General features: G+C 33.9%; 1 protein-coding gene across 3 annotated transcripts in view; it reads left to right on the forward strand.

Moving 5' to 3' along the window:
- Positions 1-1,409: 1,409 nt before the first annotated feature.
- Positions 1,410-22,084, forward strand: part of CNBD1 (cyclic nucleotide binding domain containing 1) — a 457,457-nt gene continuing 436,782 nt past the window's right edge. For all 3 annotated transcript variants that reach the window (XM_053896366.1, XM_053896367.1, XM_019453410.2), the window contains exons 1-2: positions 1,410-1,551; positions 19,761-19,833. In XM_053896366.1, coding sequence (XP_053752341.1) covers positions 1,464-1,551; positions 19,761-19,833 — 161 coding nt within the window. In that variant the 5' untranslated portion in view covers positions 1,410-1,463. The remainder of the gene's footprint in view (positions 1,552-19,760; positions 19,834-22,084) is intronic.

Here is a 22,084-nt window from a genome sequence, read left to right on the forward strand (position 1 = left end):
ACTGTTTTCCAGAGTGGCTGCACCAGTTTGCATTCCCACCAGCAGTGCAAAAGAGATCCTCTTTCTCCGCATCCTCGCCAACATCTGTTGTTGTCTGAGTTGTTAATGTTAGCCATTCTGACAGGTGTGAGGTGGTATCTCACTGTGGTTTTGATTTGTATTTCCCTGATGATGAGTGATGTTGAGCATTTTTTCATGTGTCAGTTGGCCATCTGGATGTCTTCTTTGAAGAAGTGTCTATTCATGTCTTTTGCCCATTTCTTCACTGGATTATTTGCTTTTTGGGTGTTGAGTTTGATAAATTCTTTGTAGATTTTTGGATACTAACCCTTTATGTGATATGTCATTTGCAAATATCTTCTCCCATTCTGTTGGTTGCCTTTTAGTTTTGCTGATTGTTTCCTTCGCTGTGCAGAAGCTTTTTATTTTGATGAGGTCGCAATAGTTCATTTTTGCTTTTGTTTCTCTTGCCTCTGGAGACGTGTTGAGTAAGAAATTGCTGTGGCCAAGGTCAAAGAGGTTTTATCCTGCTTTCTCCTTGGGAATTTTTATGGCTTCCTGTCTTACATTTAGGTTGTTCATCCATTTTGAGTTTATCTTTGTGTATGGTGTAAGAAAGTGGTCCAGGTTTATTCTGCATGTCGCTGTCCAGTTTTCCCAGCACCACTTGCTGAAGAGACTTCCTTTATTCCATTGGATATTCTTTCCTGCTTTGTCAAAGATTAGTTGGCCATATGTTTGTGGGTCCATTTCTGGGTTTTCTATTCTGCTCCATTGATCTGAGTGTCTCTTTTTGTGCCAACCAGGAAAATATTTTTAAAGGCTTGAGAGATAACACAGATCAAAAGATACATTAATTAAGTCTCTAAACCCTAGTCTTTGTAATGAGCCCTCATTATTTTGAAGCAACAGAAGATAACCAAAACATATGTCACACTACAGTAGAATATGGTTGCATATAAGCAGGGGTAAGTTTATTGGTATATAATTAGAAGAGATATTTTACCCTGTGTATGTAGCCATGGAGATCAGTATAAATAGCCTGTTGCTGGTACTACAAATAAAGTATCTAATACCCAATGTAAACATTTAGGAGGTAGAAAAAAGGTTTCTGGACTATGGGTGACTAATGAAATGAATTATTTCACCTAATCTGGACTCATGTGCTGTTGATTCTCCTGTATCTGCCTTGTAGAATTTCCTTTTTCATTCTTACTACTCTTTATAGATAACAAAACCCCCTTCATAAATTACACTGGACTAGGATTAGGATATAGTTCTTTCTGGTCAATATTTAACTCTTGGAAATGCTGTGCACTGTATAAGAACTGTGAACATGAAGATTCCATAGTACTCAGCCTATCAAAGAGTACCTTGAGGATTCTGCTTTATGATGCTTCAAGGCAAAGAAGGATCATTTGCCTCTCCAGTAGCCTCTGACCAGCTGCCTTGGAGCCATCAGGATGCCTCTGCCTTCTCTCTCAGCAGCTATTTTGTCTCATATGATAGCTATAAACAATGTGCCACCTCCTCCACTTTGCAGTTTACCAAGTGAGTAAGGAATACATTAACAGTTGGTCATAGTTTTCAGTGCTACTTAACCTCAGATATAAGAAATGGGGCACTTCTAGGGTGCCTGGGTGGCGCAATTGGTTAAGCGCCTGACTCGATTTCTGATCTCACGGTTCATGAGTTCCAGCCCTGCATCGGACCCTGTGCTGATAGTGCAGAGCCTTTGGGATTATCTGTCTCTCAAAATTAATAAAATGAACTTAAAAAAAAAAGAAATGGGGCACTTTGTCCCCCTGAAGTCATTTCAATCCTCTAGATTTCAAGTATATTATTCGTAAGGTGAGGATCTTTATGAACTTTCAGAACTTCAGGTAAGAAATACTTTTAAAGAAAAAAGAAAATAGAGGCATGGAAAGATCACACGGCTCACCAGTGATCAAACCCCTTGTTTCTGGCAGGTCTTTTTGTGCTTACCCAGAGTCAGTCTTACAGCCCTGCCCTTTGTGAGCTACTTAATACTTCGTTTTCACTAGGAGAATTCTGATTAAAATTTTCAAGGAAAGAAAAGAGATAATTTCCATTATTCTTCCTCTGAAATGTATTCCTATTTAATTTTGTTTTTATTTTGTAGTGTTTGATTTATATGATAGGAATTATAAAGTAGAGTTAAATATTTTGAAGTTTATACAATTGACAGCATTTTCTTATTTTATATAGTCAGTCTACACCCAGAACATTTTCTCAAGGCTTCTTGTCATAGCTATAAAATTCATATATCTATATTTGATAACAATATACTGACTAATAATATAGAACAGTCCTAGTGATAGTTGAGATTAAAAAAAATCTTCTAGATAACAAAGATAATAATCTTGGTATTTTTCAACTTCAATAAAGCATTTGTTTGGTTTTTTTAATATTCATTGGGTAAGTTTGCTGTATGATTTGAAAAAGTTAACCTATCTTTTATCTTCCTGTGATAGTTAACTTTTTCACATCAGTTTTTTAAAATTAATAATTATAGTCTTTAGGGGAAAAGATGGCAGCAGTTGACAACCTTTTGAAGGGGTATATTTATGTCTTGAATAGTGTTAGACAAAGTCTTTATGTTAAATCAAACTAATTCCTAAATATGTTACTTTTATATGTTTTTATTATTATTGTGAAAAAAGTCTTGAGTGTAGTCAATGTTTTGAATTTCTATGTGAATTATATTCACATATTAACTTTATATGTTCACATATTATATATATATATAATATAATATATATATAATATATATATAATATATATAGACTATAACTATATATGTTCACATATTAACATTATATTCACATATATTAACTAAATATTGAATGTAATTTTGCAAAATCCACAGCTTCTACTGGACAGGTTTTATTTATACAAAAGAAAAAAAAATCACCCTAAGACAATTTCTTTAGCAGCCTAGGAAGCACAGTAGCTGCTAAACAATCAAATTAATTTAGAATCAATGGGATGAGATATGTGCTACCCTCTGTAGTGTCTCCCAAGGACACTTAACTTTTGTGAAGTGATAAAAAGATGAAAAATCAGTAGCAATTTGATCTCAGAACTGAATAGAGCATAATGGAAAGCTGTGGAGCACAGTTTTCCCTTCAGAGGTTCCTAGTTGATGTTCTATGTCTATGACTTCTCTTTGGAGATGTGTTCTGCTTGCTTAATAACTCGGTCTTTGTGCTAACTCTAGCAAATAGACAACTTCCCTTAGCAAACTCTGTCTCTGCTGAAACAATGATCTCATGAAAGCACATGTGAATATGCTTTCAATTGATAATTTGACTAAATCTGAGTTATAAAGAAGATATAAATGGGAATGATTCAAACTGCAATAGGCATAAATAGGAAGGTTCAGTTAAGGACCTTAAAAAAATCCAGCTAAAATTGTCTCCATTTGCAGATGACATGATTTTATATATAGAAAACCCAAGACTCAACCAAAAAAACTGTTAGAACTAATCAAGGAACTCAGTAAAGTTGCAGGATGCAAAATTAACATACAAAAATCAGTGTTTCTATACACAAACAATGAATTTTCTGAAAAAGAAATAAAGAAATCAATCCCACTTAAATAGTATCAAAAACAATAAAATACTTAGGAATACATTTAACCAAGGGGGTGAAAGATTTCTAGTCTGAAAGTTATGGGATATTAGTGAAAGAAATCAAAGAAGACATAAATAAATGGAAAGTTATCTTGTGTTCATGGATTGGAACAGTTGATATTATTAAAATGTGAATACTACCAAAATTTGTATGGATTTGATGCAACCCGTACCACAATTCCAGGGGCATTTCTTACAGAAAAAGAAAAAAACACTCCTAAAAATAGAAACACAAAAGACTCCAAATATCCAAAAATACTGTGAGAAAGAAGAACAAAGCAGGATACTACAATGCTATACTCATTCAGGCAGTATAGTACTGGTACAAAAACAAATAGTCATTGGAACAGAATTGAAAGTCCAGAAGTAAACCTAATACAGTCAACTAGTATTTGACAAGGGAACCAAGAACACTCAATTAAGAAAAGACAGTCTCTTCAATAAATCATGCTGAGAAAACTGTATATTCAAAAATAAAACAATGAAACTTGACCCTTATCTTACAATATTCACAAATATTAACTCAAAATGGATTAGAGACTGAAATATAAGACCTGAAGCCATGAAGCTCCTATAAAAAAAACGTAGAAAAATTCTTTGACATAGGTTTTGGAATGCGTTTTTAGATATGACACCTAAAGCACAGGCAACAACAACAACAAAAAAGTGGGACTGTATCAAACTAAAAAAGTTCTACACTGCAGAAGAAAGCACCATCAAAGTGAAAAGACAACCTACACAATGGTAAAAAACATTTGCAAACTATGTGTCTGATAAGGGGTTAATATTTAAAGTATATAAATAACTCATACAGCTCAGTAGCAAAAAAATAATAATAATTGAATTATAAAATAGGCAAAGGACCTAAATAGACATTTCTCCATGGAAAGTATACAAAAGGCCAACAGGTATGTGAAAAGATGCTTACAATCACAAGAACATAAAAAACAAGAGAAGCCCACCCTTTGCAACAATATGGATGAAGACATTATGTGAAATAAGCCACATACAAAGACAAATACTGTATGATCTCATTACATGTAGAATCTCAAAAAAAAAAAAAAAACCTTCATAGAGATCAGATTTATGGTTACCAGAGGGTCGGGTGGGGGGGGGGGGGAGGAAGGATAAATTGGGGGAAGGTGGTCAAAAGGTACAAACTTCCAGTTACAAGATAAATAAGCACTAGGGATGTGATGTACAACCTGATGGCTATAGTTAACACTGCTATATGCTGTATAGAGAAGTTGTTAAGAGAGTAGATCATAAGAGTTCTCATCACAAGGATAATTTTTTATCCATTTCCTTTTTATATCTGTATGAGATGATGGATGTTAACTAAACCTATTATAATCATTTCACAGTATATGTAAATCAAACAATTATGCTATATACCTTAAACTTATACACTGATATATGTTAAATATTTCTTAATAAAACTAGAAAAAAAATCCAGCTATTATATATATCCTGACTTACTTTGGATAAGTTTAGTTAGGTTACATTTAGTGAGTCATGTTTACCTTATATGTAAATTTTATATGTGAGTAGTATTTGAAGGCTTTTTATAGGCAGTGGGTAAGCACTTTGCATATTATGTTATCTCATTTATTTCTCACAAGATCCTTATGAGGTCTGTAGAAGGCAGAATAATGGCCCCAATGATGTGCATATCCTGATCCCTGGAATCTGTGAATTAACTGTGCTGCATGGCAAGAGGAATTAAGGTTGCAGATGGAATTAAGGCTGCTAATCAGCTGACCTTGCAATGGGAGAAGATTCTGGATTTTGCATTGAGCCCACTGTAATCAAAAGGGTCCTTGTAAGTGAAAGAGGGAGCTGTGTGACTCAGAGTCAGTGAGATTCAGAGTGAGAAAGGCTCAATTACCCATTGTTGGCTTTGAAGATGGAAAGGGGACGTGAACCACAGAATTTGGGAAGCCTCTAGAAGCTGGACAAGCAAAGCAACAGAGTCTCCCTTAGAGCTGCCAAAAGGAATGCAGCCCTGCTGACAACTTGATTTTAACATAGATCTCTTTCAGGCTTCTGACTTCTAAAGCTGTAAGATCATAAATTTGTGATTTAAGTTGACATGTCTGTGGTGATTTGTTTCAGCAACAATGAAAACTAATACATGGTCCACTTTACAGTTAAGGATAGTGAGGCTTGGGTTTCATACCAAGGTTCACACAGTTGGCAAGTGGTAGAGAATCTTCATAGTATCATTCGTGCAGTGAATTTTCTGAAAACAACAACAAAGTCAGTAGCAGTACCGTTTCCTCCTACCCACCACTCTGCAATGCCATCTACATTTTACCAGTTGAATGATGTATATGCATTGTTGCATTTTGCCATTTTGACTACTTAGAGGCACTCTTAATTTAAGGGAGAGAATATGCCATGCATCTTTAAACAACCCTCCAGTGCTGTCTCCTTAACTGAAATCCAGGCTCACAGGCACTCCAAGTAGTTAAGCTTCTTAAATCACTTACACGTTTTTTCTTTGAAACTTTCCAGTTTTCTCCTTCTATAGTCTTTTTGACTTGTGTCTCAGGATTCTTCACAGCTTGCTAACCCTTGGAAAGAGATGATTGTTCTCAAAAGCAAAAAACATCTTGCCACTTCTTATTCTGGATGAGAATTGTTTTAAAAACTTGCAGTTAACAAAATCTATAGTAGTTTTACCACCTGGGTGAAATAGCATCTGGGTCTAGGTAAACACATACCCTGTTATTATTAGAAGTTGATATCCTGAAGAGACAAAGGGAAGAAATATGTCTTAAATTTGTTTTTAATAGAAGTCAGGGAGCTGTCCTTTAGTATTTGTTTGGAGGAAGCCCCTTTTACACTTACTATTAGAGTATGGTCTAGTTACCTATCTTTGTTTGGGTTAATAGCTTTGCTTCTATTTTCTTCATGCTTATGAGGCTTATTCTGGGAAACGACAAGTTCAAAAATGCTTTTTCATGTTAACTACTGGTTTATCTGGGAGAAAGAATTTCAGCGCTTTAACAAAAGTTTTTTTTTTTTAATTGTTTTTGTTCCAGTAACAAAAGTATTTCAGGTTCACAAGATATTTGTAAGTACATCTTGCTTGTTTCAACATAGGAGGATGTAGAAGGAAAAAAATGGCACTCAAGAGAAGACTAGAGACACTTCAAGGAATTTAGAAACAAGATAGTACTCCTAAGTGAATATTTTCCTTGCTTTTTTTTCCATTTTACGATGTACATTTACAGAAAACCTGAAAAAACCATGTCATCATTCCTAACATTTCAAGGGCATTTCCTGTAATTTGAGAGATTCTTAGTTTTATAGTGGCTAAACTAAAGATGAAAGGAGTTTCAAGACATATATTTATCTGGAAAAGTGACTATTGCTCCATTTTAAAGTTTTAAAGCATTCAAATCCTAGGAGTGCAGTAAGAAAAAGGGTGGCCTGTCAGTGGAGAAGATAGAGAAGCAGACTGTGTAGTGTAATGTATACAAGAAGACAAGGTTGAAAAACAGAGCTAAATGATGAGAATGGATATTCCAAGAAGGAATAAAAGGTGGGAAAGATGGTTGAATGTTTATATATGTCTCTGTGTGTGTATAATCCATAATAGTCCCTGTGGAAAATGCTACTTGGTAATTTAGGAAAAGAAGTATTAGAAAATTATTTACTCAACTTTATTTTTCAGTGAAGTTGCTTTTTTTAATCCCAAAGGAGAAACGATGTATGTCTTTTTGAAAAAACAAGCATTTATTACTATTTTTTCTTACCGCTGTTATAACAATGTCAATGTACTTGTACCTTTTGTCAGAAAATCTTGAGTGACCTTTAGAAATTAAGTAATGGCAACCTAAACTTGAGCGCAAATCGTGACTGGGGGTTCAGGCAGGAGACCGTGAAGTAAACTGCAATGCATTACAAATCAGATCTCCGCTAGCTGCCACACTATATTGTCCCTCACATCTCAGGCTACTGCTTTGTTCTAGGCAGTCTATCTCAGACATACCTCCTGCATTAGTCCTCTTTTGCCCTCCGCCACCTAGATTGGTCCTCTATCACTTTTCACTGAACTGATCTCTGGAGTTCCTTCTGACATATAGTATGGACCAGATTCCTTTTTAAAAATATGATGTTTTGAAAAGGAATTTGATCATGTTAACTCTCCACACAAAAGCTGTCAGGGTTGTACTTTCTTCCAAAACTTAGATTACAATCCATTTTCTTCAGTCTCTGGCATTTAAAAATTTCACGCTTTTGCTAAAGTCTATCTCTCATGTTCTAGACTTAACATTTCCATTGATATAACTCTCCATTACAGCTAAAATGCTTTGATTGACATTCTTAAAACCTATCTGCAATACTGTTCAGGGGGACAGGAGGAGTTCCTAGGTTCAGTGAAGCATTCAGATGACCATATTTGGCATATGTGCTCCAAAGGGTAGGAGAGAATCGTAATCTTCCAGAAGGGCAGTGTCAGGTGTTCCCCTTCTGTGCCAGTGTTTTTCACAGCTGCCTAAGCAGCAGCACAATCCTCTTTACCCTCAGCATAGTTCAGGTTCAAGGTAATGAGAATCACATAGGGCAGCTGTGGAATTGTCCTGGCTTAAAAGTGTCATACCCTGCAGAAACCAAAATCTCTTATAAAAAATCCCATAGACACTGTTGCTAAGTTTTCTGCAAGGAACTTCTCAGTCACAAGAGTCATTGTAGTTTCCATATCTTGGCCATTACAAATAATACTGCAGTAAACATAGGGGTTCCTATATCTTGTTGAATTCATGTTTTTGTTTTTGTTTTTGAATAAATACCCATAGTGCAATTACTGTATCTATGCTATTTCTATTTTTAATTTTTTGAGGAATCTCCAAACTGGGTCACCTGTATGTCAATAAAAAATTTATAATGATAAAAAAAGAGTCACTTTGGTCAGGAAAGTCCATTTCAGTGGCTCCCCATTAGGTATTTGTATATCATCTATACTTTCTCTTGGTTCATATGCAACTCCTCAGTCAGGGATCATTGTTACCACAAACAATGTTACCTAGCAATCTAGTTAACACTCTACCTTTATATGGTCTCTGTAGAACAGAGCTGGAGAGTTCCTATGCTGGGAGAAAATTATTCCTTGAGTTATAACATCATGCTCCTCACCATACTTTTATGCCTTAGCTCATGTTTCCTCTTGGAGTTCCCATCTATCTTGCTCTATTTATTCTTATCATTCCAGTGTCAGTGACTTGAATCTCTGCAAAGACTCTCCTGGCTTCTCCAGTATGAAGTAATGTCTTCCATGTCTCTGATCTGGAAAATCATAAAAATGTGCCTTACGTTTATGGTTCTTATTAGATAAATATCTGGAGATAAGTGGTTACCCTTCATGTGTCTTTGTGTCTCTAATGCCTAGCATGCAGGTGATAAAAGAAGAAAGGTGAACAAATATTACACAATTTGTGGGAATTTTGGTGAGTAGGTGTCTTTTAAAAGTTATTATGTAATAACATATGCATCAGGCACAAAAAATTATTGAAAAGTTGAGTCTTCCCCAACCCATACTCCTAATTTTATCCTCAAAAGTAACTGTCATGAAAAACATTTTCCTTGTATATATTTTTAATGTTTATATATTTTACATATATATGTAAACATTATATATACATGTATATATTTTTAATATTTATATATTTTTATATTATTTTAATGCATATGGTAGAGCATTTTTATTACCCTATATCCCACTTTTTTTTTTACTTATTAGTGTCATATATTATGAAGGCCTTTCATGTCAATATGTAGATATGTACCTTATTAATTTTAGTGGCTATAATTATATTTCATTATTTGAATACACCAAAATACTGCTAATGGATGTGCTATTTAATATATTGTGTCTCATCTTCAACTCCACCCTTCTATATATTCTGCTTTATAATGCTGGGCTGGGGCTCTGTAAACCAGTTTTTTTCAAGAAGCCAGCTGGCTTCCTGTTAGAATCTGTCAATAGCACCTGTTAGAGGGAGATTGGAAGGCAGGAGCAAAGTTAAGGATATATTTATCCTTTTGTTTTCTTTTCTTTTTTTTAAGTTTATTTATTTTGAGAGAGATACAGAGAGCAAGCAGGGGAGGGGCATATAGAGGAGAGGGAGAGAGAGAGAGAATCCCAAGCAGGCTCTGCACTGTCAGCACAAAGCCCCACATAGGGCTGGAACTCACAAACCATGAGATCATGACCAAGACTCAGACACTTAACTGACTGACCTACCAAGGGGCCCCTCCTTTTGTTTTCTGTTTCTGGTTTGCTTCTCCTTGTGAGTGTATCTTTTTCACCCAAGCAGCGGCTGTTTCTTCCAGCAGCAGCAGATAATTCCATTTGCAATTTTCCCAGTGTTGCCAGAAATAGCTTCATCACACCCCCTCAACAATCCAGCACCAGCTGCTGGTACACTGTCTCAGAAGCACTGCTTCTTAGGGCCACTGCTTCCAGCTTCCAAGTTTTAGTAATTAAACCTCTTCCCTTTGCTTCATCAGCAAAAAGAGTGGTGGTAGATGCTTTCTGCATATTTGTGGCTCCCTTTTTGTCTCTTCAATTCTTTGATATTTGACTAATAGTTCTTTGTATCATTGTTTTTTCTATTGAAATTACTGGTGTGGTTTCAGTCTCCTGACAGCTGGATTCTCTCTAATAATACAGTGGGAATTTTTTTCTAGTTACTTTTGCTGTTAAAATCAGATAAACATCCTGTACTACCTTCTTGAGTTGGCAAGCATGTGTATTAATAGCAATGCAAGGCCAAAGGATGTGTGCATTTTAAATTTTGATAACTATTAACAAGTTGCCTTCAAAGAGTTTGTACTAATTTCTACTGGTACCATCAGCATATGCAAGTTTCTATTTCACAGTATTTATACTAACATCATGCATTATAGAACAAATATTCTGCCAATAAATTAGTTGGAGATAGTTTTATTTACTCTGTAAGTTTGCATTTCTTTATGAGTGAGATTTAGAATCTTTTCATATATTTGTGGTCATTTGTATTTATGTGAACAGTCTACTTATATGTCCCTTGCCCATTCATTGAGATTTATTTTTCCTTTTATTTGAAAGAAATCTTTGTGTATAAAATAAGTTAGCCCTTTGGCATGTAATTTGCAGGTATTTTTCTCAGCTTGTATTTTTTTCATGTTTATGATTTTTGTGTTATACAAATATTTTAGATTGCTTGGACAGTTTTTGTCCTCTGTTATTGATTCTTTCTTAGAATGCTATTCTTCATGCCAAAATTTAAAAATAATTTTTGCTTGCTTTCTTTTATTATGTAGTTTTATTTTTAATATTAAGGTTGTTAAATATTTGGTGCATCTGGAATTTATTTTCCAATAGTTTTACTTTAGAATAGTGGTGTATGGCTACAACTTAATGTTTTTCCAAATGACCAATCAATTCTAACACTATTTGTTGAGTAATCTATCTTTTTCTTACTAATTTGAAATGCCAGTTTTTATTATATGCTGAATTTTCATATGCATTCTGGATGTATTTCTGGAAACTATTATTTACTTTTTCCACTTATTTCTTATGTATTTATGCATTTGTATTGAATTGTTATAATTCTGAAGCATTATAATATACTTCAGTATCTGGTAAGATTAACCTTCACTGATTACTCTTTTTTAAAAGACTTGTAGCCTTTTATGTTTGTTTTTGTATATGACCTTTAGAAATATTTGGGCTTTTTCAGCAAATAAACATGTGGGTATTTTATTTGGAAATGTGCTAAAGATTCATTTATGAAGAATTGATGTCTTTATGATATTGAATATTCCTACTTAAGAACTTGTAAGGGGTGCCTGAGTGGCTCAGTTTGTTAAGCATCAGGCTCTTGACAGGTCATGATCTCATGGTTCATGAGACTGAGCCCCGCATTGGGCTCCGTGGAGCCTTCTTCGGAATCTCTCTGCTCTGTTTCTGCCCTTCCCCTTACTCTCACTCTCTCTCTCTCAAAATAAATAAATAAATAAATATTTGAAAAAAGAACTTTTTACAATATTCAGTTCATCCCTACTTCCAATTTTTGCAAATGTTTTTTTATGCCATTCAATAAAATTTATTTCTGGCATTTTATCTTCTTTTCCTTTGCTATTATGAATGATGTCTTTTCCTCATTATATTTTCTAAGTATAAAAGTCATCATATGAAAAAGCTATTAAATTTTTAAAAGTAAAATTTAAAAAGTTTGAAATTTCGATTATGGAAATTTTGTAAGTTTAATATAACGAAACTTATTTTTTCAGAGCCATTTGACACTCAATTTGCCTTAAAAATTTTAGCATGTATTTCTTTAAAAATAAGGAATTACTTATTACATAATCACAATATATCCATCAAAGTAAAAACATTAACACAGATAAATTACTGTAATCTAATTCTTAGCCCCCTCCCATTTGAATTTAGCCAATTGTTCTGATAATGATTTTTATAGTAAAAGGATCCAATTCAAAATCTCATGTTGCATTTCATTGTCTTGTCTTCTGTATTTAGTCTGGAACATTCTCCATTTTCCTTGCCTTTCATTGCTGGGAGATTACAAATCAGTTATTTAGTAGAATATACTTCAGTTTGGTTTCTCTGATCTTTCCTCATGATTAGATTCAAGTAGGATATCTTTGGTAGAAATGTCATAGAAGTGATACTGTGTTCTCTTTCCATCTTATTGGGTGGATGATTTCATTTTAAACAATTGATTAGGGTGGTTATATGGAGATCTTCTTTGCAGTAAATTTACTTTATCCTTTTGTAATTAATAAGTATTTTGTGAAGAGGTATTTTGAAAGTATGGAAATATCCAGTTTTCATAAAATATTAAATAAATGTAAAATTATAATTTCCTAGTTTGTTCAAAGGCTCCTGATGAGTTATTATCATTATATAGTCTGGTGTCCATCTTGTTCACAGTCCACTGGAAATGCCTTCAAGTTAGTCTAACCATTTTCTTGCTCCCTATCTGAGCCCTAGAATCAGCCATTTTCCCAACAAGCCCTGGTTCATTTTAATGCAGAACTATATTTAGAAGTCAAGATCTGGGTGCTATGTATGTTCATTGATGTTAGGGTGTTATTGTTCCCAAGTCCTCTTAGAGGAAAGATCCTAGGAATAAAAATTTATATTTATGTTTATTTGCATATCAATTTATTGAAAAGCATGAGTTTACACCAATTTATTCCAATTGCAGTGCAACACTATAGGCTTCATTCTAATGTTCTAGCTTTCTATACTTGTAATTCCCTTCTCTGAAGCAAGAAACTTTGCTCCTATTAACAATACCTTTGATCAGTTTCCTTTATGTAGCTAATAATCTTCCATATTCACTGCCATCTAATCCCCACTAAGGGTCTAACACTCAGCACTGACAGATCCCCTTCCTTTCCCACTTCATATTGCTCTCCTCACTCCCCTTGAACTCCAGTACTCAGCACAGGCCCACCCCCACACATGGGTGCCCTCCACATCTTGTTTTTGGCTGTTGCGACATCCTACCTTTCAACTCCCACTTACAGCTGTCATTGATGCCTACCTTCTTATACTATTCCAGTTGTTTTAAGACACAATTGTTTAGAGACAAGAAGGAAGTATTGAATATATACTGTATTTTCTTTGAATGTTTACTTTCTTTACTGTTTTAGTGACTATGCTGATGGGTTTACAGTCTATTTGATTCTGTTTTCTACCTGTATAATTATAACATTTTGCAAGCAGTGATTTTGTCTCTCTTTTTTTCTTACTTTTCATCATTTGTGTATTTCTTTCATCAAATTGTGTAGTTTTGTACTTCCAAAAATTTGCAGTACTGATGGATATTTTTATCTTATGGTATTAAGCATAATAGCAACTTATGCTATTGCTTCTAGCTCCAACATTAAACATGATTCTTTCTTTTGGTTTGATATATTCATCAAGTTAAGAAAAGAAGCTTTTTAAAAATTAAATTATTTAAGAACAATACTGAGTTTTATTGAAAATTTATTCTGTATCTGTGGAGATTATGATTTTTTAAATTCTGACTTGTAAATTATATGGTTATATTTTGTCATTGAAATTTCTTTGAATTACTTGGATAAATCTAACTTTGTTGTGTGATAATACTCTGTTAGTATGTTTCTGGGCACCATATACTGATAATATTCATTTTTTAAAACTGCTTATTTATTTTGAGAGAGACAGAGATTATGTGTTTGTGTGATCAGGGGAGTGACAGAGAGAGAGAGGGAGAGAGAGAGAATCCCAAGCAGGCTCTGTGCTGTCAGCATGGAGCCCAATGTGGGGCTCGATATCACAGATTGTGAGATATGATCTGAGCTGAAATCATCTAGAGTCCAAGGCTTAACCAACTGAGCCACCTGGCTGCCTCTATAATAATTATTTTTATTTGTAAAAGAAATCAGTCTCTGGTTTTCTTTTTCATGCTCTAATTGTCACATTTGGGTATCAGTGTTTTGCTTGTTTCATCAAAGAAATTTGGAAGCTCTTCTCTGTGTTCTGAAACACTTCACTAGCACTAGAATTATTTCTTATATAAAGATTTGATAGAAATAATCTATGATTATATTTTATTTGTGTGCATGTAGGGGGATGGCAGAGAAAAACTGCTATAAGATTATTCTCCATTTCTTTCAAGGCAACTGATTATTTAAATTTTCTCTCCCTTCTATGGTCAATTTAGGTAATATGCATTTTCCTGAAAAATCAGTAATTTTTTAAAATTATTTTGGTATATAGCTGTAAAAAATACTCTTGATTTTCTTTATAATGATGTTTATAGTTATTCCCAATTTCATTTCTGACCTTGAGTACTTATTACATATTTTCCTTGTTAAGATAAGCCAGTCATTTATTTTTTCCCTTCAAAGACCCAGATCTTTTGAATTTACTTTTTACTTCATTTGTAGGTAAGAAGGAAAGAAAGTTACTATTGAGATTATTTTGTCTCCATTTATTCCTGAAATTTTTGCTTTATGAATTTTACTGCCATATAATTTGGAACACAAAAATATTTAATAGATTCCATACCTAAATCTCTGTTTCTTGATTTATCAATGTTAGATAATGAATATTCACAACCTAGTATAAAGTGAGAAAAATTTCCCACTTCACATCATGATTTGATTAGTAAGAATATTAATTTTTAAGTCTTTGACTAGTTGCATTCATACCTTCAAATATTATTATTATTTTTAACGTTTATTGTTTAATTTATTTTGAGAGAGAGAGATAGTGTGCGAGTAGGGGAAGGGCAGAGATAGAGGGAGACAGAGAATCCCAAGCTGACTCCATGCTGTCAACACAGAGCCCAATGCAGGCTTGAACACGTGAACTGTGAGATCAAGACCTGATCCAAGAGTTGGATGCTTAACTGACTGAGATGTCCCAGAGCCCCACTTTCAAATATTATTATCAGGGCCCCATTATTTTAAAATATTCTTTAAGTTGTAAATAGTAATTATCTGCTATGTGAGGAGGTCTGCACAAATATATTTTATGCTTTCACTTCTCTGCTGAAATTTCCAAATTATTACTATTACTTTTTATACCCTTTTCATTAGAATCTATGCAGAATCTATTATTTGTGTTAAGGTTTACAGAATTTACCTACCCTTTATTAGTATAGTGTCCATATTATTTAAGTTTCAGGTGCATGTTTATCACATTGTATTTTTCAAAGAGGGATTATGATACTTTATATTCTTTGAGGTCTTATATTTATTTCTTACTTTTATATTTATTGGAAAATAAAACTCATTATATATAATAATATATAATATTATAATGAATATATATAATTTAATTACAATTATATATTTTATTATATAAAAATATATTATAAATAATATAAAAATAATAAATAATATAAATAATATAATATATAATAATAAAATTCACTTTATATATATTTATATATTTATATATTTATTTATATTTCCTGTCCCCCTTCATTTGTCTTACTGTTTGCCAGGACTTTGCTGTGAAGAAGATTAAAGTCAAACTGAGTTTTGGCTGGGGGCTAAAATAATAGCTTATCTTCAAAACATAGTTACATTAATTTATTCAACCAGTAGAATCTAGAATATCTGTTATCTTTGTAAATCATGTATCATGTTTTCTCTTTCCCTTTCTGGGTCATGGTATTTAGTTCTTCATATTCAGGTCTTATATATGAGAACAATGTTCTTATGTTATGTCTGGGAACATTTTTTTCCCTATACCATTCTTTATGTTTTCTTGTTCAGGAAAAATTTCCACATATGGTGTCTGCTTTCTATATTCATTTATCACTTTCTCTTTTTTTTCCTCTATTTTAATGTTAGCCTTTATGTTCTGTGATTATATTTTCTTAAATATTGTCATTTTTACTATTTCTAATGGAAATTTTGTCATAATGTTATCTTTCTCTTCTTCCTTAACAGCCTGTTTAGTTATAATTTCTTAGGTGTACAACTTAGTGATTTGACAACTTTATACATTATGCTGTGTTCACCACAAGTGTAGCTACCCTCTGTCCATTTACATCTCTATTACAGTATCATTGACTGTATTCCTTATGCAGTTGATTTGGCCTCTATTTCTCTTCAGTGACTGAGACAAACTGCCTTTGTGTTGATTGCCACCTAACATTTGTCATCCTACCACCATAACAATCTAATTCTTAAAAAAAATGAGTGTATGTGGAATCTTTGTCCAGCCCTAAATTCCATATATATCATGGGTTTTATATACAAAAATTAGTTCAAAGGAAACAAATAAATACTCTATTAATCATCAATGTAGGTATGTTTAATTCCCTATTATTACACACATTTAGACTAACGTAAAAATGTAGAACTGGATCACTTATCCAAGTGTGTATAGAAAGAATTAATCATGCTTATAGTGTCTGATGAATCCTTTATTTATTCTTACCATTAATGTTTCTGTTGCTATTGCTGCTGACCTTCTTTGTGCTCTGAATATTGCATTAAGCAAAGTTCTCCTTATCATTGGATTAGAGTGTATCCTGCCAGTACTTTTGAAGAAGTCCTAGCTTTCTGTTTTCTAGCTAGCCATACTCTGGCATTTCCACTTGGTCATTGTCACATTTTCTCTTTGTCTCTGCTGTTCATCTCTTTTATGTTGCCCAGTAGCCACTCCGATAAGTCTAGTCTCCTAGTATATAGTAGTTTTGCATTTACATATTTTTAAGGCTTCACTTATTTTATTGCTTCTTCTTAGCTTTTTGCAAGGGGTATTTACCTTTTAAGGGAAACTTTATTGGGGAAAAATGGTTTAATTTTATTTTAACACTCACCAGACCCATTTTTAGCAAATCTTTATAACCCCCACATAAGCTTACATAACTCACTATACTGCACGAATATGGAAATACATATCTACCCCTTAAGGACATTAACACATAAAAACAAATGATCACCAATGTATCACTCAGATAAAACACTGGATTTTAGTTTCTCTATTTCAATAATATATAGTGAGCATTATATCAGTAAAGAAAATTGGCTTTTTGATTGCGTCATGGATTTCTTGTTCTTTGTTTCTAGCTTAGAATTTACTTTGTAATCACCCTTTTATATCAGCTTTTAATCTTCTTTCAAACAAACTGTGCTCAAAATCCATGATTTTACCCCCATTATAAGGTGAAGCCCACTCTACTTCTGTGAGAAGCCCAACTAAGACATATTCATGAGGGAAAACAAGACTGGAAAACAGATGTAAACCTAGTACCTTCTGAACTCCTTAGGCCTTATCCTGGTATTAAATTTGATCATCTGAAAAGCTCAACTTCCGGTCTTTACAAAGTTACAATTTCATGTTGAAATCTATTGGCCTTTTCTTTTTCACAAAACTGCTTCAAAGACAAGATCCATTATATTGTTCAAAACCCTTTTTGTAAAGTCCCTTGTGACAAATACCTCTTGGAAATAAGAATCAGCAAAGAAGAAATTTTTGATGAATTGTGAAGTGTCCTTCTAGGCTGTGAGTACTTACTATATAGGCTATTGTAGTTTTGAGTTTACTTGCTGTGCCAACTTTAGTGCAAAGCCTTACCCTCAAGTGCTGTAGCTTTTCTCAGGCCAGTTGATTTCTCCATTTTTCTATTCTTTGTTAGCACTTCTTAGTTTTATAATATCTATCCTGTGATATTCTTTGTAAGGTACTTAAGCTGAAGGATGAAAATATTTACTTTTAAAAATCCCCCTTTTAAGCCAAAATTTCTCAACCCTTGACCTGTTTTAAAAATCTCTATGGTGGGGCGCCTGGGTGGCTCAGTTGGTTAAGCGTCTGACTTCGGCTCAGGTCATGATCTCATGGTCCATGAGTTCGAGCCCCGCGTCGGGTTCTGTGCTGACAGCTGAGAGCCTGGAGCCTGTTTCAGATTCTGTGTCTCCCTCTCTCTCTGCCCCTCCCCTGTTCATGCTCTGTCTCTCTCTGTCTCAAAAATAAATAAACGTTAAAAAAAAATCTCTATGGCAACTACCCCCTTTTCCTGTCTATACCAGTCACCATGGCTATTTCTGATCCAATTTTTAAACTGGACTAAACTAATACTTCATAGAAGTCTCTATCTTTTTTTTTTTTCCATTGAGGGAGAGAGAGAGAGCAGGGGAAGGGCAGAGAGAGAGAGAATCTGAAGTAGGCTCCATACCCAGTGGAGAGCCGATGTGGCCTTGGTCTCATGACCATCATCAGATCATGACCTGAGCTGAAATCAGGAGTCAGATGCTTAACCAACTGAGCCACCCAGGTGCCCCCATAGAAATCTTTTCTTAAATCTATCAGTCTAAAAACTACTATAATTAAGATTTTATTTAATAATCTATGTCAGAAATATGAATATACTTAAAAGTAGTTTTGATAAAATCTAGCTATAACTTGGCTCATTTAAAATAAGTATTCCATATGTTGCTAAAGTGAAATTAGGTGATTTTTTTGATTCTTAAGGCTTAACTGAGTAATATAGGTAAGAAAATACCTAAATCATGTAATTAGTATTTTCAAATTTATTAAATAGTAATGATTTATTTATATGAATAGCAGCCAGTTTTCTGTTTAAATTTCTTTTATTTAAATTTCATATTTAGAAACTGCTATATATTATTGATGGTTAATTTTAGATCACAAAAGTCTTAAACAAAACTGTCAAATTTTATGATTCAGTAATTTGAAATTAAAATTGATAAATTTGGACATGTCAAATTCTATTTCTTCCTTATCAGAATGTGGTTAATAGTTACATTTCAAGAAGTTTAGAAATGCATTAAGCTGCTGATTTTCTCAATACCTTTGCCCTAAGGGAAGACATAATGTGCATGTTGTTTATTTATTACTGCTTTCTGTTTTGCAGCATTTCTAACAGCATGCATTCTCCTGGAAAAAGGAGAGGACGTAGGATGTGAGTGCCCATCATTTTAATGATGCTCATTGCACTCAATACTCTATCTTCCTTTTCATTTCCTTTGAAGGATGTCAGTTATTTCTGGCACTGAAGGAGAATTACAATTAGCTTGCTTCTTGTCTATGACTACCTTTCTGCTCTTAAGGGATATTGTGTGATTTGCTTGCATATTAACTTCAGAAGAAATTGCAAACTGAATCCAGATATTGGAAGGTGCTCTGAAATGGGGCTAGCCAAAGATGGGGGCCTGCATAGGACTGAATAAAAACTAGTAGTATTCCAGAGAGAGAGAGACACAGGGACAGAGACAGAGACAGTGACAGGGACCTCAGGAAAACTCTTTGAATTGTCATGTCATTGTCAGTTCACATTCTCAAGGTATAGGATGGGGATTCTGAAAGGTTTACTTATAGAGGAGAAACATATATGACACCTATAAACTCCAGAAAAATACACAAACAATGTCAGACCAGATTTGACATCAATGAAAACCATTACATTCTTGTTTTAATCACCTTATTCAATGCTGCTTATATATCAAAGACTGATAATACTTCACTTCCATGGTTGATGAATTCTTTTACTATTTGTAATTAAACTCTATATACAATCTTTATTACTAAGATTATAGAAAATTACCCAAATTTTTAATTGATTTTTTTTTCAGAGTTGAAAATGTCTAAGTACATTGATTATGGTCAGTTGAATGCATTGTGCCATATGAGAGGACTACAATCTAGGTAAGTTATTCATATGTTTCTTTTTCTATCATTCAAATGAATAAAAACATGTTTGTTTTATGAATAAAGTGTTGTAATAAACCAATGTTGACTCATAGGTACTTGATTTACCACATAGATAAAAACATTTGAAACCTGGAGGTTATTTCTTTAGATTGAAGGGGCAGAATATATGCTATATTTTAAGGAAACAATTGGGTGTGAAACAAACATAATTCATCCTTACCTGGGCCCTTTTTAGTATTTAAAAAACAGTCATAAGGGAAGAAAGCTTTAAATGGTTGAAAACACAAATCCAGAGTGAAATAAGTGCTTTAGCAGTGCCCAGGAAATGCCTCATTGAAATATACTGGAGCCAAAGAACTAGGAAATATTAGGGCTCAAAGCTGAGGATTCCTAAGGTTATGTGATACTTGATGATATAATTTTTATTTTTATTTATTTATTTAAAAAAATTGATGTTTATTTATTTATTTTGAGAGAGAGGGGGAAGGAGAGACAGCATGAGTGAAGGAGAGGCAGAGAGAAGGAGAAACAGAATCCCAAGCAGGTTCCACACCATCAGTGCAGAGCCCGATGTAGAAGCTCAAACTCACAAGCTTCGAGATCATGACCTGAGCTGAGTTCAGGAGTCATATACTTAACTGACTGAGCCACCCAGGCATCTCTGAAGATGTAGTTTTTGAAAATTTATTGTCTTGTCAATTCCTTTTCCCAAGTTGGATTATTGAAATTATAAAACTAGTTATTTTCTACATATCAGTCTGTGTCCATCCAGTCTCCCACTTTACTAAGAGAGGACCTTGCCTCAGCTTTAATGGGACTGCTGAGAAAATGCCCCAACAACTGTACAGACTTTATCTCTCTATTTTAAAATATCTATGCCTGGGTGGCTCAGTTGTTTAAGCATCCAACTCTTGATTTCTGCTCAGGTCATGATCTTAAGGTTCTTGAGATGGAGTCCCATCAAGGTTCTCGAGATTGAGCCCTGTGTCAGACTCTGCACTGACAGCCCTGAGCTTGCTTGGGATTCTGTTTCTCTCTCTCTCAAAATAAATAAACTTAAAAAAAATCTAAGTCACATCCTGTTGTTAATTAATTAATTTCATTATGATAAGTGCACTCCTTAATCCCCATCACCTATTTGCCCCATGCTCCCACCCACTTCCCCTCTGGTAACCATCAGTTTCTTCTCTATAGTTAAGAGTTTGTTTCTAGGTTTTTCTCTCTCTCCTTTTTCCCCTTTGCTTATTTGTTTTGTTTCTTAAATTCCACATATTAGTGAGATCATGTTGTATTTGTCTTTTTCTGATCTATTTCGCTTAGCATTCTACTCTCTAGCTCCATCTATGTTGTTGCAGATGGCAAGATTTCATTCTTTTTGATGGCTGAATATTATTCCATTGTATTTATATATCATGTTTCCTTTATCCATTTGTCTATCAGTGGACACCTGAGTTGCTTCCATAGTTTGGGCATTGTAAATAATGCTGCAATAAGCATAGGGTTGCATGTATTTGTTTGAATTAGTGTTTTGTAATTTTGGGGTCAATACCCAGTAGTACAATTCTTGGATTATAGGGTAGTTCTATTTTTAACTTTTTGAGGAAATTCCATACTGTTTTCTGGAGTGGCTGCACCAGTGCAAGAGAGTTATTTTTTCTCCACACCCTCACCAATACTTGTTGTTTCTGGTGTTTCTTTATTTTTTTTGTATTTTTGATTCCAAATTATTTAGAGACCTTCACTGATCTTCCCATTTCTTCTTTTTAAGGGAAAGGGAGGAGGACATGCTTTTTTTTATATTCCTCGGATTTCTCCCAAGAATGATTTTTTTTTTCTCCATGCACTTATGCCTCCTCCTAACTCTCAGTTCCTTTCAGCACAGGATGAAGAATCAAATGCATGTACCCCAGAGTCAGGTCACCTGGTTTGAATCCTGGCTCAGCTACTTACTGGCTGTGCCACCTTGGATTGGTGACTTAATTTCTCTTTACCTCAGTTTTCTCATTTTAAAATGGAGATAATAATGGTACCTATTTTACAGAGTTATTAGGACAATTAAATGAAGTAATATATGTAACATAAACAAGGCCTGGCACAAAGTGAAAGCTATATAAATGTTATGTTTTAAATTATTATTGGTATTCAAAAAGGCTCATCCAAGTTTTTAACTGTTGAGCTTGTCTTATATACTGATCTCTTTTCTAACACATAAAAACCTAAAGCTATTTAAGGCTTTGGAGCCGAA

The sequence above is a fragment of the Panthera pardus genome, unplaced genomic scaffold (genome assembly GCF_024362965.1).
Source record: "Panthera pardus isolate Hobbes unplaced genomic scaffold, ASM2436296v1 HiC_scaffold_7, whole genome shotgun sequence".
Taxonomy (NCBI): Eukaryota; Metazoa; Chordata; class Mammalia; order Carnivora; family Felidae; genus Panthera; species Panthera pardus.